The sequence below is a fragment of the Dipodomys merriami genome, unplaced genomic scaffold (genome assembly GCF_024711535.1).
Source record: "Dipodomys merriami isolate MVZ:Mamm:240054 unplaced genomic scaffold, mDipMer1.0.p SCAF_4, whole genome shotgun sequence".
In the NCBI taxonomy this organism is placed as follows: domain Eukaryota; kingdom Metazoa; phylum Chordata; class Mammalia; order Rodentia; family Heteromyidae; genus Dipodomys; species Dipodomys merriami.
The window spans coordinates 73,101,287-73,121,338 of record NW_027205603.1 but is presented as its reverse complement, the minus strand read 5'-3'; the positions used below and the strand labels follow the sequence as shown (position 1 = coordinate 73,121,338).

At 33.1% G+C, this 20,052-nt stretch overlaps 1 protein-coding gene across 4 annotated transcripts in view; it reads left to right on the top strand.

Moving 5' to 3' along the window:
* Csmd3 (CUB and Sushi multiple domains 3) overlaps positions 1-20,052 on the top strand; it is a 928,259-nt gene that overhangs the window by 816,248 nt on the left and 91,959 nt on the right. For all 4 annotated transcript variants that reach the window (XM_069991287.1, XM_069991286.1, XM_069991285.1 and 1 more), the window contains 7 exons: positions 4,881-4,999; positions 6,086-6,155; positions 11,180-11,296; positions 12,773-12,982; positions 15,845-16,033; positions 16,828-17,005; positions 17,858-18,003. In XM_069991287.1, coding sequence (XP_069847388.1) covers positions 4,881-4,999; positions 6,086-6,155; positions 11,180-11,296; positions 12,773-12,982; positions 15,845-16,033; positions 16,828-17,005; positions 17,858-18,003 — 1,029 coding nt within the window. The remainder of the gene's footprint in view (positions 1-4,880; positions 5,000-6,085; positions 6,156-11,179; positions 11,297-12,772; positions 12,983-15,844; positions 16,034-16,827; positions 17,006-17,857; positions 18,004-20,052) is intronic.

The following is a 20,052-nucleotide window of genomic DNA, read 5'->3' as shown; positions in this document are numbered from 1 at the left end:
GACATTATCTCAGTAAAAAGTCTGCATAAATGCAAATAAAGTTTTATAAAGATCTGTTGTTTTCCTTCCTTCTTTCTTTCCTTCCTTCCTTCCTTCCTTCCTTCCTTCCTTCCTTCCTTCCTTCCTTCCTTCCTTCCTTCCTTCCTTCCTTCCTTCCTTCCTCCCTTCCTCCCTCTCTCCTTCCTTGCCAACCTCCTTTCTTTCCTCCCTTCCTTCCTTCCCTCCTTTCTTACTTCTTTGTTTCCTTCCCATTTTTGGGGGCCCATCTTTGGGCTGGAACCCAGGGCCTGGGTGCTGATCCTGAGTTTTTTGGCTGAAGGTTAGGGCTTTATCTCTTTGAGCCACAGCTATACTTCTGGCTGTTTTGGTAGTTAATTGGAGATAAAAGTCTCCGGATATTAACTTCCCAGGCATAACTGAAACTTGATCTTTAGATATCAGCCTCATTAGTAGCTAGCAATATAAGGCTATAGCTAAGACACCAGCACTCAACAAATTATTGTATTTTGTAATGGTAATCATAATATGCCAAATTGTAATACTGGTATATACTTTAAAAAATCATCTAAATTAGCATGAGTAGAAAATAAGTTAGTTTAGGTTATAAACAATCATTGATAATATGACAAAAGTAATAGCTTCTAATACTTTGAGCCAGATTAACAGAATAGGACAATTGGATAGCAGTTAAAACAGGACGTTTTGAATGGATTTGTTTTTGAATCATTTTCTGTTTTTTTGGGGGGTGGGGTATTATAACAAATTGACTCCAGCCTATTATGAAAGATTTATTCTGAGAGTGTCTTTGAATGTCAAAGAAATGATTTTTATAAAATTTATACTCACAAAGATAAAATGGCCCTCTCTTGACTACCGCTATTAACAGAAAACTAGCCTTGATAAGTAGAAGGGCAAAAATCCTTTCTGCTGGTGATTACTCAAAGTACTTTCTTCAATTTATCGCTTAATAAAACTATTACTTAAAATAGATATTTTAAATATATATTTGAACAGTTTTACTTGAGTAAGTTAAAAGTGACTGCAGTTTTGAACTTCAGCATTTCTAAGTATTTCAAATTTACTTTCTTTTTTTTTAACTGTCTCGGAATTTTCAGTTAATAATACATTTATTTTTTTAATTGTTATTTATTTTTTATTGTGAAAATACTGTACAGAGGGGTTACAATTACATGGGCAAGATAATGAGTACATTTCTTATCAAGCATTGTAGCCTCCTCCTTTGTTTCCCCTTCCCATCCCTTCCCAGCCTCCCCCGGCCCCCCCCAGCCTATCCCCTCCCACCAAAGTTGTTAAAGTTCGTTTGTGACATGACAACTTGTACTTCTCATTGTTACAACGGGTCCACCTGTATCCTTATTTAAACGACTTGTTAAATTTACTTTCTTCAATTTATATAAAATAATAGCTATTATGAGGGGCAAACATGAATGAGGTTCTCATTCTTCTGCTCTGGCATTTCTGATCACTGGTTTACTCTCTTCCTCGAAACCATTGTATACAGTAGAGATTAATTAGTATAACAGAATATCTTCTAGATAAATAGACACACTTACTTTCAGTGCCAAATACACTACTATCATCAACTCATCTAACTAATGTTAGAAAAGAATGTACATCATTATAGAAAATTCAGAAATAAAGAAAATTATGACAGTACACACAGGCCATCTATAATCTCATAACCAAATGTAAGAAACATCATTATTTGATATATTTCATTTTGGTATTTTTCTCTATGAGTATATTTATCTTAGCTTTTAGTTTAAAAGTTGCTATCACATAGTTTATAGAATTTGTATCATTTCTATAGTGAAAATGCTTTGCAAGCATCTTACCACTCATTCTTTGATAAAATCTAAAAGCTTTGCTTAAAATAAAACTTTAAATATTCTACAACATCTATGCCACAGCTTTATATTTGACTCCTTGAGAAGGCAGTTACTTCTACTCTGGGATATTATAGTTGCTATATTTGTGACCTTCCAAGGGTACTTGTTGGAAGGAAGAGAAATGGAAGTGCATGAAATTTGATGTTCTCTGTTAAGAATGAGCACAAGCATGACCTAAAATAATATATTTTCTGCTCAGGACTACCCATAGACTGAGAACATATAGAAGGAAGGCCAAATCATATTTAAAGAAATATATGCTCATATCATAATTCACTTTTTTGTGGCAGTTCCAGTCTTGATGCTTAAACTCAGGGCCTGGGTAATATCCCTGTGTGTTTTTGCTCAAGGCTGGCATTCTACCACTTGAGCCAAAGCTCTACTTCCAGCTTTTTTGGTGGCTAATTAGAGCTTGGAGAGGGAGGGAAAGCGGGAGGCAAATGAGAGATGGGATAAAAAGTTTGAGCAGTAAGGTAGTCACTACCTTGTATATGTAGCGGTGACCTTTCTGTACATCACCTTGACAATAAAATTAAATTTAAAAACATAAAAAAGAGTCCACAAACTATCCTATCTGGGCTGGCTTTGAACTGTGATCCTCAGATCTCGGCCTCATGAATAGCAAAGATTACAGGCATGAGCCACAGGCACCCAGTCATAACTCACTTAAAATTTAGTATTTTCTAAAAAGAGCTGTTTTAATTTGTGAGGGCTACTAATGTGCATTAAAACGAATTAAATCCAACATGGCAATTTCTTTAATTTTCTTCTTTTATGGTACTGAGATTTGAGCTCAGAACATCACACTTGCATGGAGTACTTTCTGGGTCAGCACTCCATCACTTGAGCCAGGCCTCTGACCTAGCATTTTGCTGGCTATTTTGGAGATCCTGCCATAAGTGTTAGACAGTTCAGGCTGACATTGATCCAGTGTTCTTCAGATCTCCGTCTCATAAGCAGCTAGAATTACAGCTAGAATTCACACTTGGCTTATAGTTTCCTTTTGTATCACAGGAGCTAATTGAGAAATGATAACTTACCTATAACAACTTTAAAAATTAGGATATAATCTAGTGGTAACTGGGTATTTCTAGATTCCCCAGCCCCCAAAGAAATAAAGAATTTAAAACCATTTCCATTGGGAAATATGAAACATGGTGCATGTGTCAAGGCCTAGGTATTGTAAGAACTAGGGCCAGGGATAATAGCTTACGTGCTTCCAAGATAACATCCAAGAGGACCTCACATGTATAACCCAAAGAACCACTTGTTCTTACTGTCTTACATTCTTGTGAAAAGGCCTTCATGTTATCTTCTCTGCTTTATTGTGAACAGTATTAGATAAGTATCATCTTTTGGCAGAATTAGGCATTGATATTTACTGGGAAATAAGCAAGACAAGAATTCTCTGTGTTTCATATACTATGCTTTCATTCATACAAGCAGTGTTTGCCTCCTTAAGACACTGTGCACAGAACTGTCTTTCAGTCTATTCATACAGAAGAAACATATATTGAACATCTAACTGCAACAAGTAGCCATTGTAAGGAAATGTAGAGATTGATACAACAAGGGTATTTTTCAAACAGCGAATATATGGTCCAAGAGTGAAGGAATATATAAGCGATAATCCTTTTTAAAATTTTCTTGTTAATTCTTGTCTATGATTTTGAACCAGGATAACTACCGTACTCCTATTCCTTCCTGCTTCATATTATTTTTCAGAGGATTTTATGTGACTCAGGAAATAAGCATGCACTACCCCCATGCTCAGCTTGTGGAGAGAGTGTCTTGATAACATGTTTTGCTTTTGTGTGTGTATGGGTTTTGGGGGCTTGACCTTGGGGTCTAGGGGTTGTCCTTGAGCTCTTTTGTTCTAGGCTAGTGCTCTACCACTTTGAGCCAACAGTATCACTTACAGTTTTCTCTTGGTTAATTGGAGATAAGAGTCGCTTGGAAGCCAGGTGCTAGTGGCTCACTCCTGTAATCCTAGCTACTCAGGAGGCTGAGATCTGAGGATCGGGGCTCAAAGCAAACCCAGGCAGGAAAGTCTATAAAACTCTTATCTCCAATAAACCACCAGAAAACTGGAAGTGACACTGTGGCTCAAGTGGTAGAGTACTAGCCTTGAGCTGAAGAGCTGGGGGACAGCGTTCAGGCCCAGAGTTCAAGCCCCATGATTTATAAAAAAAAAAAAAAAAGGAGTCTCTTGGGCATTTTGCCCCAGCTGTCTTGGGCTGGCTTTGATCTGTGATCCTCAGATCTCAGGCTTCTGAATAGTTAGCCTTGAATCACAATCTTTTTCTTCCTCCTCCTCCTCTTCTTCTGTTGTAGTTGTTGTTGCTCTTGTTTTAATGCAATGCACATGTAATATAGTGATAGGAGATTGGGACTTATAAGCTATGTAATTGATGCATCTGTTTAGCTTGAAAATGTAAATTTCAAAGTAATGAGCATAATACAATGGTAGTTATTAATATTTTCATAACCATAGCTTATAAGCACAAAATATTTTATAAAAAGTAGCTTATTAATGCTTTAAACAATTCAGTTTGCTCTGTAATGCACAGCAAATAAATTTTCTTCATAGAAAATTCTCATTATCTCCTCAAAGTAAAATGACATCAGGATTCAGGTTGACTAACAGTTGTATATGTGTTTTAAGAATGCATACAATAAGCCAGGCACTGATGGCTCATGCCTGTAATCCTATCTACTCAGGAAGTTGAGATCTGAGGACAGTGATTTGAAGTTAGCCCAAAGAGCAAGAGTCCATGAGACTCTCATCTCCAATGAATCACAGAAAAATCTGGAAGTTGCAATTATGACTTTAGTTGTAGAGCACGAGCGTTGTACAAAAGGGAGTTCAGGGACAGTACCAAAACCCAAGCCCAAGGATTGGCAAAATAAACAAACAAACAAAAACATACAATGAAGGTTCCTCATATTATTATAATCTCATATTTCTAGCAATTGGTTTGGATTCTTGTCCTGAGCCACAAACTCCTAGCAGTGGGATTAAAGTTGGAGACAGATACATGGTGGGTGATGTGGTGTCCTTCCAGTGTGACCAAGGGTATTCTCTACAGGTAAGTCAATTGCTAAACTTTTGCTTTGATTTTTATTCTTCTTTGGGAATATTCATAGACTTTGCAACAATTATTTAGACTTAAAGAATAATAGTTATATATATATATATATATATATATATACACACACACACACACACACACATACACACACATCACACACACACACACACACCAAGAGTGACTTTTGAATCAAAATGAATCTTTAATTTCCTTTAAGTCTTATTCAGACAGGATTGTTACTATGACAAACTAGGCTGGAAAATAAAATATAGTATGAATTATAGCATTAAATGAAATTCCATGATAAGATGATTATGAATTTGCCAAATTAGCATAAATCTACTAAAACATATTTTGTAAAATGAATATATTTTCAATTTATATGTTATTTTTTGTATCACTCCTGATGTATTTGGATTTTTTTGGGGGGGGGATTAGTCCTGGGGCTTGAACTCAGGTCCCCGGCACTGAGTTCCTTGAACTTTATAGCACAAGGCTAGTGCTCTATCACCCTGAAATGAAGCCCCAGACTTCTGTGTTTTTGATGATTATTCTCATGGATTTTCCCGCCTAGACTGGCTTTGAACTATGATCCTCAGATTTCAGCCCCCTGGGTAACTAGGTCTAAAGTCATGAGCCACCAGTACCCAGCTAGAAAGTGTTTTTGAGAGACATAAATCAACAGCATCACAAAATACTCCTTAAGAATAGACTAATTTAGAAATTATTGTTTAAAAACCTTTGAAGCATTGATTTGTTTATAACAATGTACCATAAAGCACTATGCATAAGGTCCTTCTCTACATGTTTCTAATTACTGCAGTAGCAATAAAACATTTTTGTAGTGAGATGTGAAGTCTTACTTTTTTCTACCAAGACTTTAAGATACTTACTCACATTTTATTATGTCTATGTAATTGCCTTTGTTAGAGTATAGTATTGGGAAATTTCTAGTAAGAGTGAAATATATGTGAAAACAACAATAATTATTTAAGCTTCTTTTTGCAGTAATCTGTCAGTGTGTGAAATTTAATCCAACCTGTGTTGGAAGTATGTAGTGAGCTGTGTGTCTTGCTTGTGCAGGGTCATTCACACATCACTTGCATGCCTGGACCTGTGAGAAGATGGAATTATCCAATCCCTATTTGTTTGGGTAGGTTCCAGAATTATAATGTGTAAGCTTTGACAACTTTTATATCATATTTCATTTATATCATATTTTAAGCATGCAGCTTGCCTTTCTCCAGGTTTTGTGGAGATGTATGTTTCATTTGGTTTATTTGGAATTTTTACAATCTTAACCCATACATTTCAATACCAATGAATGAGTTTTAAACTGTAGGCGCTGAAGAAAGAATTAGTGTCTTTTAAATTTTCTTTTAATTTCTGTAGTATTTTCTCTATATGATATGGTACAAATAAGTGTAATTCATGGGAAAAAAGTAAATATCTCATTGCTTGCTACTGAACCTGGTAAGCAAACTAAATAATCTATTATGGGAGTATGGCATATCATGTGATTTCTTCTGTAACAAAGACAACTGTTTTATGCAATATATCAAGAGGAAAATATATTTTTTTCTTTCTCATCTTTGCAATCCTTATAAAACTACTAATATGCCTAGCTCTACTGATTATGAAAATGAACTTTAAAACATTTTGTTGCCATTTGGGAAGGTAGAAATAGAAGAAATTATAAATAATTTTAGTGTTAAATGGTACTGTTGATGACACTGTAGTATTTTAACAAATCAAACATGCTGCTGATTAGAGTTATTGGAAACGATAGTCAATACATAATTTCTGTAATGAAGAATAATTAAGACCAGTGGGAGAAAAAGGGAGCCATTTCTTAAAACTATTTTTTTGGCCAGGAAAACAGCATAGGCAAAAGAATTTCAATGACTTTGTGACTGATCCTTTGTACAGTGGCACACTTGTGTTTATTCATCTGCTTCAATGTTCATATGTGGTGTTTAAATAACAAGATTTTATTTTCTTACTATTCTAAAAACTAAAAGTCGAAGAACAAGTTGCTATCAGGTTGATTTCTAGATTTCTTCTAAGGATATTTTTTGTTTTTGCTTATTTATTTGCTTACTCATTTTTATTTACTTGAATGATTTCTTGATGGAATTTCATACAAACTAGGACCTGATTCAACTTTAATCACCTCCTTACCAGGCCTTATTTAGGAATGCCTTATTTAGTCATATTGGTGGTCAACCTTCCATGTATACTGCGTGCACTTTAGTTTGTAACATCCATATATGATACATTTAAAGTATTAAGAAGTTACATGAAAGAGTAAAAATTTATTTAACTGGTAAAAAAATTCTGAAAGACTTTAAAGCAGATGGTATTTTTAAGGAAAGAGTTTTAAATTCCTTATTTAAATTTTAAAACTACATCTATATGAAATGATTAGTACAAAATTTATATGTACAAATACTTGTTTGTGATATCTTGTGTGAGTGCATGCAGTGTGTATATGATCTAAAACCTTAATATGAAAGAGTCTGAGGAACAAAAGAAATAATATCTACTTTGCTATTATTGGGAAGAATTATTATCTTCTTAAGTATTCATTAGATAAATATTGAACAAATATAGACTTGAGATTATACAATATACCTGGTTTTGTGCTTTCCCTATTAACGTTAGCATAATTTATTATACATTTTTCCAAAGAGTTTCACGGTGGCAAACATGGTTTTATCTGTGTATCTATTTCCTTATTGTTGAGTTTCACTGTTTTCTTTTTCATAATTTAAAGAACCCATTTATAAGTATTTTTCATATTTTCTTTACACTTATTTCCTTAGAATTTTCCTGAAGTAGATTATTCACTACATAGAACTGTTTTAAAGCATTGATAACTAGTGTCAATTTGCTTTCAGAATGTTGTCTCAATTTAAATGCCACTCACTCTCATCTTCATATATATGTAGAATCAATTACTATTTTTTAAAAATGTGACTTTATAGGGAGTATAAAGTTGCTTTTGAGTAAATATGACTCTTCATTATGTAATATTAACATGGCTCATGTTACAAAGAAGGAACCCTGCACTAAAATTAAAGAGTTGAAGCTTTATTATGTGAGTTAACTTCATGTAAAAGTGTATGGAATACTTGTCAGATTCTTATGTCCCCTAATTGAAATATAATAGACCCTACAGAGCTCAAATAGTGTAATTCTTTAGAAAGATTAACTAAAAGACCAATAAAAAAAAGTACCATAAATGGATACCTGCAATGGGGAGGGTGGCACTAAGGTAGGGAAGCGTAGATGAATGAAAGGAGAAAGGAGGGAGAATATAGAACATAAAAGAATTCATTGTGTATACCTCAAAATTGAAAAAAATAGGGAAAAGGTGAGTCTAAGGGAGATGAAGGTGGTTGAAGGGATCAAACAGATCAAAATGCATTGTACACATAAACTGCTTTGTTAAATGACAAAAAATACAAAACCTAAAAATTAAAAAAAAGTGAAGAAGAGTGGTTTGGGAGGGGTGGGTAAGAATATTGAAGAGGGTGACATTGACCAAGATGGAGTGTATTCATAAACTGCTTTGTGGAAAGCCAAAAAAAAAAAAGTGTGTGCCAGGCACTGGTGGCTCACGCCTGTAACCCTAGCTACTCAGGAGGCTGAGATCTGAGGATCACGGTTCAAAGCCAACCCACACAGGAAAGTCCGTGAGACTCAACTCCATTTAGCCACCAGAAAACCGGTAGTGTCTCTGTGGCTCAAGTGGTAGTGTGCTAGCCTTGAGCTGAAGAGCTGAGGGACAGTGCTCAGGCCCAGAATTGAAGCCCCAAAACCACAAAAAAGTATATCATGAATTACTTTTTCATTTCTGTTTGTTTGCTTGTTAAATGGGATTAGGATGTTTGCCTTACAGACTTATTGTGAGAATTGAAGAATAGAACGTGTTTAAAGTGTTTATTACTGAACATGGAGTATGTTAGGCTTCAAGAGCTATAGTTGTCAGAGGAAATATAAGCTCTTAAGGGTTCAAAATTAACAGAAATACATTGGAAAAAGGAAATTGAAAAGAGAAATATAATAAATATATAATGACAATGATGAAGTTTGTAATACAAAAATCAGAAAGCTTAAAACAATTCACAGTGTAGTCTTATTTTTGTTATACATGCATATAAATACATATTTGTGCTAAGAATAAAGAATGTAGAGATAAGATTACCTGTGGATGGCAGATTTTGAGAATCATATTTGAACAATAAGCATCTACTTATCTACTACAGTTGGTAGAAAATTTAAGTATTTTAGGTAAAGCCATGCTCATATTGAAAGCAGACACTACAGTCAGGAGGTGGTTTGGAGAATTGTTTGTGAAACTTGAGTCATGGTATCAAGGTTACAGACTTGTGAACTGGAAAATAAGCAACTGGCTGTATATTGTCATGAGAGGAAGAAAAATTCATGACAAATTTTAGATAATAGAGACAAACAAGAAAGGGAAAATTGGAATGATTTTTTGTTAGAAAATTAAAGTATATTGGTGAAATTTAATGGGGTGCTAAGGAATGTTCTTAGAAGTACTAGTAACATGCAGAGTTTCAATACAAGATAAGAAAGTTTGTGAAATTTTGCAGACAAGAAGCAAAGAGAAATGAGGTAAGAGCCAATATAGCCAGATGAAGCTTTGTGTGTGTGTATGTGTGTGTGTGTGTGTGTGTGTGTGTTTGTGTGTGTGGTGTCTTGTGTCTTTTTTTTAAAACTATTTGTTGTGATTCATCATTCCTTTTCTACCTTCTGCTTTATCTGCTTACCATTAATTCTCTTTCCCTTTTCCTTCTTGCATTTTGGGATTTCAGCATGGTTTGTCTTGAATGAAAAGCAGTGTTTGCAGACCACATCTAAAGAGATGGTGACAGCAGAATAAAGGGAAAATGAGAAGCTCCAAGTTAGAGTAAATTTTAAAGACAAGAAAGCAGTTGATTTCTTACTGTCAGTTCAGTATAACTCAAAACAAGCTACAAGTGTCGTTGAACTTCAAAAGTAGTTTTGGTTAAAACATTTCTTTTCTACAACTCATTATCACATTTTGTAATGTAAGTGAACAATTTAGAAAAGTGGAGTGGAGTGTCTTCATGGTATGTAATATCAAATTTTGCTTTGGATGAACTAAGATTTCATAGAATAGGAAAATATTTAAGTGTACATTTAGAGCCTGTTGACAGAGGTCAAAAGAAAGGTTTATATAATGTTGATTCAAAATGTGTATGTGTGTGTGTTTGTGTGTATCTTCCACTTGAGAACTCGAGACATACTCTATTCCATTCCTACATTAAGTTAGAGCTGTCAAACTGATGTCTGAGTATTGCCCTGAACTATAAAACAGTTTGTTGAATTTGACTCTATGAGATATAACAGAGTATGAATGTCAGTTTGTTGCTATCTTTAATGATAGATAAGTAACTGAAGTTGAAAATAAGCATGTATAACTCCTAAACTTGATTCCTGTTTAATGATGAACACGTGCATTTATATTGAATCTGGAAGATTCTTTCATATGTATTAAAGCTTATTTTTATGGTACAACTAACTTTCTATTCTTAGAATGTTTATCTAGGTTATCTATGATTAGGAAACCATTCATAACTTCTGCCAAAAATTTTAAATATGTGTCTATCCCATTACTTGTTTATGCTTTTTTTTTCTTTGCAAGATACAGTAAGATCATATCTCATGAAGGGTATGTCCATCTGGCACAAATATTAATGAAAATTAACTCTTTTTTTCTTAAAATTCTTTAGTGAGCTTTCATACAAAAACATAAAAAGGAAGGAAGTTGACAAAAATAAGCCCCTAGTGTACAGTCTTCTGTCAGAGCTGAAAGGGTTAGCTAGGGCTTAGTCTAAATTATATCATATTTGGAATATTCAAAACATTATTAGAGTACATAAGAAGTAGATATATAGTTCTAGCTGAGTAAAGGGGCATGTTCTCATCGTTGGATTGCATTCATTGCACATGAGCTGTTACTTGCTGTGAAATGATTGACATGGTTTGCACTTACTTCTGAAGAAGGAAGTGTGTTGTCTTTTATGCAGTTTTAAAAATGCTATGCCAACTGATTATATTTGATTTTGCTGTGAATGAATCGACGATCCCCTGGCTTATGTGAGGACTTTTACTCTTTTGCAGCTCAGTGTGGCGGTTCCATGTCCGATTTCAGCGGTGTGATCCTGAGCCCCGGCTTTCCTGGAAACTACCCCAGCAGCCTGGATTGCACGTGGACCGTAAAACTGCCTATAGGTTTCGGTATGTGCACTTTAAGCACGGGAAAAGCTTTCAATTGTCACTAATTCACCCTTAAGAAGAAAAATAAAAAAAAAATTCACTAATATCAGCTTAATTTGAGAGCACATACAATTATGTAAATGGAAGAATGAAATCTGAATAATTGTTGCTTGAGATGACTACATTACACCCAGTGCATTTGGATAACTGAAAGAATGTGAACATTTTCTTTTATTTTTGTCCATTAATTATTTTAAACGGACACAAAATTGAATATATTTATCATGTATGACATGATTTTTGAAATACATATACATGGTGGCATAACTCCATTAATCTAATAATTTTGTGTCTCATTAACACTATTTTTTGTAGTGGATACATTTGGAATCTATTTTGTTAGTAATTTGTTAATTTGAAATATGATATATCCATATGCATTATGTTCATTATTTGAACAGCACACCTCTTGAACTTACTATGCCCTGCAATGTAACTGCAATGTGTATGCCTACATAACCCAGCCTTCTTTTCTAATTCTTTGCATGGTCTACCTTTTATAGATTCCACTCGGAATTGGTATCATGTGTATTTGTCTCTCCATGTCTAGCTCATTTCACTTAACATATAATCCAGGTGCAAATGTGTTGGCTACATTATATTGTATTATGTTTATTGTTTTTGTGTGTGTTTGCATGTGTGGGTATGAATGGAATGATTTCCTTAGCTACCATCCATTATGAACACATAGGTTAATGCCATATCTTGCCAGTTAAGGATGATGTTCCTGCAGTAAGCATAGAGGTATCAACATCTCTTCCATATCTTGATTTCACGCCCTTTCGATATCTTCCAGTGTGAAATTGGTATAAGTCTTGAGAGCAAAATTTAGAAGCAGTATGATTTAGATATATGTAGACTATATAACTAGAACATGAATTTCATATATAATTGTTTCTGCAATTGTCTTGTTACCCATAAGCAAATACTATGTAAATTATTGGTTTTCTGGCAATTCATCTCATTTTCCTTGTAAAATTCAATTTTATATTTGTACATAGTTCAAATTTTTTTCTGATAGAATTAAGTACACATATAGGTAAAAAACATTCTAATTACAATACATTTCCTAGGGTTTGGGATGGATTATATTATGTTGTATAACAATTAGTTTGTTAAACCAAAATTATTGAATAATTTTGTCAAATCATGAGTATAATATTAAAAAATTTGAAACCTTTATATGCACTTAAAATAAGCTTGTCAGTCTTTACATGCTCACAAAGTAGTGCTAGACTGAGGGTAGACTTGTTTATTAAGTCTCTGAGTCCTAGAATGAATAGAATCTTGTTAAAGGAACGTAGCAAAACCCTTAACCAGATAACAAGACTGCCTCCTCACCTACAGGAAGAAAAATGTCTAATGTACCTCTCTCTGTGTGTTGAGTGTTGGTAAAACTTAAATTAACTTTATATTTGCTGTTCTTTTCTTCCTTAGGCGTACATCTCCAGTTTGTAAATTTTTCTACAGAAACCATACATGATTACTTAGAAGTACGAAGTGGATCCTCAGAAACTAGTACTGTTATTGGCCGGCTAAGTGGTCCTCAAATCCCATCCTCTTTGTTCAGCACAACCCATGAAACCAGTTTGTATTTTCACAGTGACTACTCACAGAACAAGCAAGGGTTTCACATTCTCTATCAAGGTTAGAGGAATGATAGAAAGTGAAGGGTTATTGAGCCATTCTCTGCTATTAAAATTCTTAAGTAAATACAAGTAGTTTATATGTTGTCTTACAAAAGAAAATAACATAAACCAAGCCAAGCTTCAATTTAAAATTTCTTTTCGAACAGTGCTCCTCCCAGGCAACTGTACATGGGGTGGATATTTCCTGAGATCCTACAAAATTCTAGCCAAACAGCTTTAAATTAGACAACACACAAATTAAGCAAGACAAGACATTTGGGCAAACTGGATACCAATGTTTTACTTTTTATATCAAATTTAGTATCTTAAAATTTTATTTTATGGCATGCATATTGATTGTTTGCAAAATTATTTTCTTTTGTTAGTAATCACGTAATATGACATACCTTGATTTTCTTCTATTACCATAACAGTATAAAATGCTTTGATTATCATATTGCATTGAAAGTATTGCTTAAAGCTGCTGCATAAACTTAATCAAAATTATTATCGCATTTGAGAACAGGGCTTAATGTGGAGTAGAATTTGGCTCAAATGCTGGCTAATGTTCTCTGTGTAATCTCACACAGCCCATAACTTTTGCTTCTTTCCTCATTTACGCAGTATTCTTTTTGTTTGTTTCATTATTTTCACTGTTAGAAATCTCAGAACCACATTTGTGGTCGATACTAAATGTAAATGGTAGTATATTTTTCCTATTCAGCTTAAAACTTAACTTTATTTTTTTCCTCATTTTCCCTCTGCCTTTCAAGAGAATGTTTTCACATGAATTTTATGAATCCAGGATGTAAACTTTATTTCCTGAACATTTTTAGCTGATGTGTCCTTGATAAGCAATCTGCTGTATTGACATAAGGAGAAAATATACAAAATTTTTGTTATTGCTGCTGACATTTTAATAATTTTGATACAAGTTATAATACATTGAAATTATGACTAGATTTCACCTCTGAATAATATTTAAGAATTGCTTTATATGGATACTATTTATTACTATTTAAAAATTAATTTATATTGGTTTATTCAATCGATATTACTTTTTGATTCATTTGTATTTGGGATATAAAAATTTTCTAGGTTGATGGTATAATTCATTGCTAGAGAACTTGCCTACAATGAGCTTTGCTCAGGTACTGAAAAAATAAAACAAAACAAAACAAAATAACCCTACAAAACCATAGTTTAAAAATTAAGCCTACCCTTATAATGACAATGTTGGTTGCGAAATTAGTGTTATTACTAGAAATATTACTAATCTTAAATCCAATGGAGTATATAATATTATACTAGAACTATATTTAAGATATTTTCTTACACTTTCTTATTAAACCATGAAAAATAGAAACAATATCATATAAATTATCACAAGATAACACATTTATAGATATGTTCTGCATTCAGAGTACCTTTGACATGAAAATTAACTATATTGGAACAATGTATATTACTTCCTGATTAAATGATATACACGTGCATAATGCTAGTAAAAACTTGAGATTGACATTTTATATTTAAAATACTCTGAGGCAGATTAAGAATATAACCATTTAATATTTTAAAATAATTTGTTCCTATGACATCTCTTGTGGGTGGAGGAGGGGTATTAGCTCAGAAGAAGCAATCAAGGGTTAGATGATCACAGCTCAAAGTCAGCTGAGGCAAAAAAAAATAAAAAGAAAAGAAAAAGAAAAGAAAAAACAGCAAAATTCCATTCCAACAAATAAGGTGGGCCTGGTGTCACGTGCCTGCTATTCTTACACAGGAAGTGAAAATAGAATAGCCAGTCAAGGCAGACAGGGGAAGATTATGAGACCTTGCCTAAAAATTAATTAATGCACAAAGGTCTGATAGCAAACATGAGGTCCTAAGTCCAATACCAACAACAAAAAGCCAAACAGTCAGCCAACCAACTAACACAAAACCCCAAATAACCTGGTTGAAAAAAATTGAAATATATTTCAAGAAGCAACAAGGTAACTTGTTCAATTTCAGATGTATTTTTTTTATTTGAAGAATGTAGAATTTTAAATAGTTTATTGTTGCTTAAATTTATTAATTAGAAAATACTATGGAACTTCATTAGTTGCACATATTTACAGGGCACAAATATGTTGCCAGTTCATAAAATCAAAATTAATTCACTAATATTTAGTAAGTTCTTTCTACATGAAAAATGAGCTGGATTTAGGGTTTTAGTGATAACACAAGTAGAACAAAAAAATAATATGGACAAATAGGAAGTTAGAGTTCGGTATCAACAATACACAAAAATATCAGAATCAAACTTAGTTTTGATTAGAGGGAATGTGCCTGAAATTTTATTAAGCCACTATTCTGTGAACATTCAATACAGAGATGTGGCTTGTTCCATGTGGAGGAAAATTACTTTTATATATTGAGAAACCTCACAATTAGCCTTATACATATACTTTTTGGAAGGCTTTTATGTATATATAACCTAACCAAGGTGCTGGAAAGGTGGCTCAGTGGTAGAGTGCTTGCTTCACAACTTAACCTAGCACTGAATTCTCTTTGAAACAATCAGAATATATTTGATTAAAACTATGGCCACGGATGAGTTCACATTTCTAGTTATGTTTAGAATTGGGAAAGATCGCATAACAAATGAGCCAAATGATGTATTTTTTAAATGACTGGTACTAGCATTTTACATATGAAAATTGTGGACTTGAGAAGACATTCCTATCACACTGTCATTGATAGCCGTTATCATAAAGCTGACTTACCACGAATAATGCTCTAGAAGCAGAACCATACCTATTTCTAAACTGCCAATCATATCCAAATGTAGTCTATGAAATTCATAAAATATATCTTTGATTTTTCTTTTTTTTTCCAGCTTATCAATTGCAAAGCTGTCCTGATCCACGCCCATTTCGAAATGGTTTTGTAATTGGCAATGACTTTACGGTGGGTCAAACCATTTCCTTTGAATGTTTCCCAGGATACACACTCATGGGAAACTCTGCCCTCACATGCCTTCATGGAGTCAGTCGTAATTGGAATCATCCACTCCCAAGGTGTGAAGGTATGCTTCTAAAGTGAATTTGAGTCCTAGGTGTTATCATTCCATTTTAGTAATTCTCTTGTTAATTTTCCCTGTCTTTTTCTTCCAATGACTTTATAATATTTGGTTTCTCAATAGAAAAATCATATTTCATTAAGTATAAAGAGTTTTAAGAAATAACTAATTTTATCATTGACACTCATTTTAAACTTCCCCAATGGGATTGGTCAATAGTTTAGAGCTGCTTTTCTGTCTGGATAATATATATATATATATATATGTGATTATTAATAAATATCTTGATACTGAAATTGAGTTTTTTATCTTAGAATAATATAATAAGTAAAATAGCTTTTACTGGGCAGCAGTGGCTCCTCTCTATAAGCATAGTTAGTCAGGAGGCTGAGACCTGAGGATAATAGTTCAAACCCAGCCCAGGACAGGAAACTCTTTGAGACTCTTATCTCTATTTAACCATCAAAAAAGTCAGAAGGGTCCCTGTGGCTCAAGTGCTAGAGCAAAACAGCACCCATGCTCTGAAGTGGGGGGAATGGAGCAGAGGAGACACCTTAATCTAGTGTTTATATTGTTATAAAATATTTTTAAAAGGGAAAACATGTAGTTCACCAATCTTGCTCGTAGTTCACCAATTTCATGCAATGAACTGAGCTAATATATATAATATATTATTATATATAATATATATTAATATATATAAAACCTAGATATATTCTACATTGATTAAGGAGTATACTTTTCCCTCAGTTGTCAGATTATCATTTTTTAACATTTTTTTTGTGTGTCTTTCTCTACAGCTCTTTGTGGAGGGAATATTACTGCAATGAATGGCACTATTTATTCTCCAGGGTATCCTGATGAATATCCAAATTTTCAAGATTGTTTTTGGCTTGTCAGAGTTCCTCCTGGGAATGGAATCTACATCAATTTTACTGTACTTCAAACAGAACCAATTTATGATTTTATTACTGTATGGTAAGCCAAGACCATTGTTTTTGATTGATACAACTATATATAAGAGTGAACAAAGAAAGGAATGAAAATATATCACAATTTTCTGTTACAAATTGCCATCTGATGTTTGAATTGATGCAACTATGGCTGACAGTATGTGTTTTGAAAAATGAGACAAACAAGAGAAATAGATGTTTACTTATTTATACAGTAAGGTAGCTCAATAATATAGAAGAGAAGTGTAAGTGATTAAAGATATTACTAAATCTAATGTCAAAATGTGCAGTTAGTAGGGTAATTTTAAAGTGTAAATTAGTAGACAAAACATGTTTTCAGTGTCTATATTTGGACCAGAATTATTTAATATAAACCATTTCCTAGCTATTTATCAAAAATAGAATATTGTCCTCATGATTAGTGGATTTCTGTTTAAAAATATGAACAAAAATAGAAATTAAACATTGACAGGTGGTCAAAGAACTACTGTATGAGTTCATGAGTTCCAAGAATTCAAACTGTACTAGCTACAATTCACAAGATCATCGTTGAAAAGAATAAGTGGAAAAATCTGTAACCTTCAATATAAGCTGAGTATTGGCTAAAGAAAAGAAAAGATGATTTCTCAATTTCAACAAATGTTGGTACATTTTATTCAGATGAAAGTATGATCAATTTTTTCTATTTTAATATTTACACCTGTAACTACCTATGTAGACATAAAGAATATCAATAGGTGTTGTCACCCATTAATTACTCCATCTAGGTAATATGAATTCATAATGTAATTACATACAATACCTTCATTAAAAATGATGGTCCAAACTTTTCAAGAAACTAATCATTTTCTCTCCTTCTCTCCCTTCTGTCCAACAGGGATGGGCCTGACCAAAACTCACCCCAGATCGGTCAGTTCAGTGGCAACACTGCCTTGGAGTCAGTATACAGCACGTCAAATCAGATTCTAATCAAATTCCACAGTGACTTCACAACAAGTGGTTTTTTTGTGCTAAGTTATCATGGTTGGTATTATATAAGTGATTCTCTTTAATTTGATACTACTAAAATGAATACTGAAAAAAATGAATGCAATGTATTTTAACCAATAATTGAAAGGATATTAAAATTAGACACATTGGTCACCACTGTAACATTAGCATTTCAAATACATTTCCTTGCCAAGGATGGCCTCTTTAAAGTGTTTAGGGACATTAAAATGTGAGCAAATGGATATAGCAAATAAATCAGGCAGTAATTACCCAGTGGAAAATAACCATTATTTTTTTTCATGGAAACCAATAAAAGAGAACCAGCTGTTCATATTTTCCCGCATGTAATTTGAAGACATCAATAGATTTTTTTCCATACAAAATTTTAATATCTCCAACCTGCTGTGAATCTTTCTAAAATTAGCATCCAATATTGTTATGCTATGGGTCACATTATTCACTCCTTTATAATTCTTGTTTTGAAACTATGTCTTCTACAGATTCACATGTTTAAGTGCCTATTCCAGATCATTAAGTTCAGAGTTTTTAATACTGTGAAATAATTTATGGAGTCTCAATTTTATTTCTTTTAAACATTGTTTTACTGTTCTACTTTCATACTTAGTGTTAAGAGGACATTCAGAGAGTTTCACAGAGGTGTTCCTTTCTACTTCTTTGCATCAAATTGAGTGTATCTCCATTTTAGAAAAGGAAGTTTTTTTTTTACAATAATCACACCTTTTTTCTTCTATGACCCATATCATAAACATATATACTGCCTCATAGAAGTCTGGTCATATTAATTCCAAATATTTCACAGCCAAACAATCTAGATTCTCAAACACATGTAAAAATTTTCCATGGATAGTACGTTGTCCATTATATTAATATACAACTTAACATTTTATCTACGTAGAGTAATGAAATATTTTATACATGGGCTTATTATTCCATGGAAAATATGTCAAATATAATTGTGTTCAAAGACATTTAAAACACATTAGCCATAGCAGTGGAGAATTAACTATACAATACTTGAGTTCCTAATCTGAACATTTACCAGACAGTTTCATGCTAATTAGTGTCCCAGAGTGACCTACAGCTCCTGTCATTGCTACTGCAGGTCCACTTCAGCAAAGCAATTAAAAAGTGGGGTGTTCTGATAGACATCCCTATTTGGCTGTTTATGTCTTCAGTAACTCACATGCCTCGTCTACAGAATTAGATTATTGAAGCTGACAATATGTAGATAATTCCTACATCTGAAAATATAGCATCATTCCTTAGCTAGGCAACCATAACTTGACAACCATAATCATCAGTGTCAAGGAGTATATTTTCTCTGCACAATTTTCACTTAAAAGTTCATTACCTTTTGGTCTTGCCTGAAGAAATACTACAGGGAAATATTCCTTAAATATTACTTTAAAATCTAACAATTATTTATAAGATAATACTGTAGAGTGTGAAACATTCTAAAAATTTGGAGCCCTTCAAGAAGAAAATATTATTAAATGAAAAGATGTAACTGTATATGAGTACTTACAGCATATGTTGATGGCAGAAATATATATATATATATATATTTGACAGATTATATATACATCTATATACACTCACAGAATGAGTGTGGTTTTTATAGAAACAGATGAATTTGTTCATGTCTGTTATCGTTCATAAATATTTTGCTTGACTTTTGAAGTTGGGTTTTGAATCATGTGTGATACAAATAGAACATTTTAGGAGTAAAGATAACCAAAAGTTTTCTAGTAGTTCATTTTCCAGATCAACTTGACAAGTTAGCTTATAGCCTTTTTCCTCAAGTATAAAAACAATATAGAAGGCTTGCTGAGAGGATGAAATGAAATATTATTACATGTATAAAATCTGTTTCCTCAACTGCCAGTTATTAGATTGAGGCACATCAAATTCTTGGTCATAAAGTGTTGAAGATTTGCAATTTTGAATGGCTCAACTCACAATGCAACTATCATTATTAATATTATGATGGCACATACAACGGACAATTCACAAAGTGCTTAACAGAGAGGATAATTTGTAAATATATTTTCTTATTACACC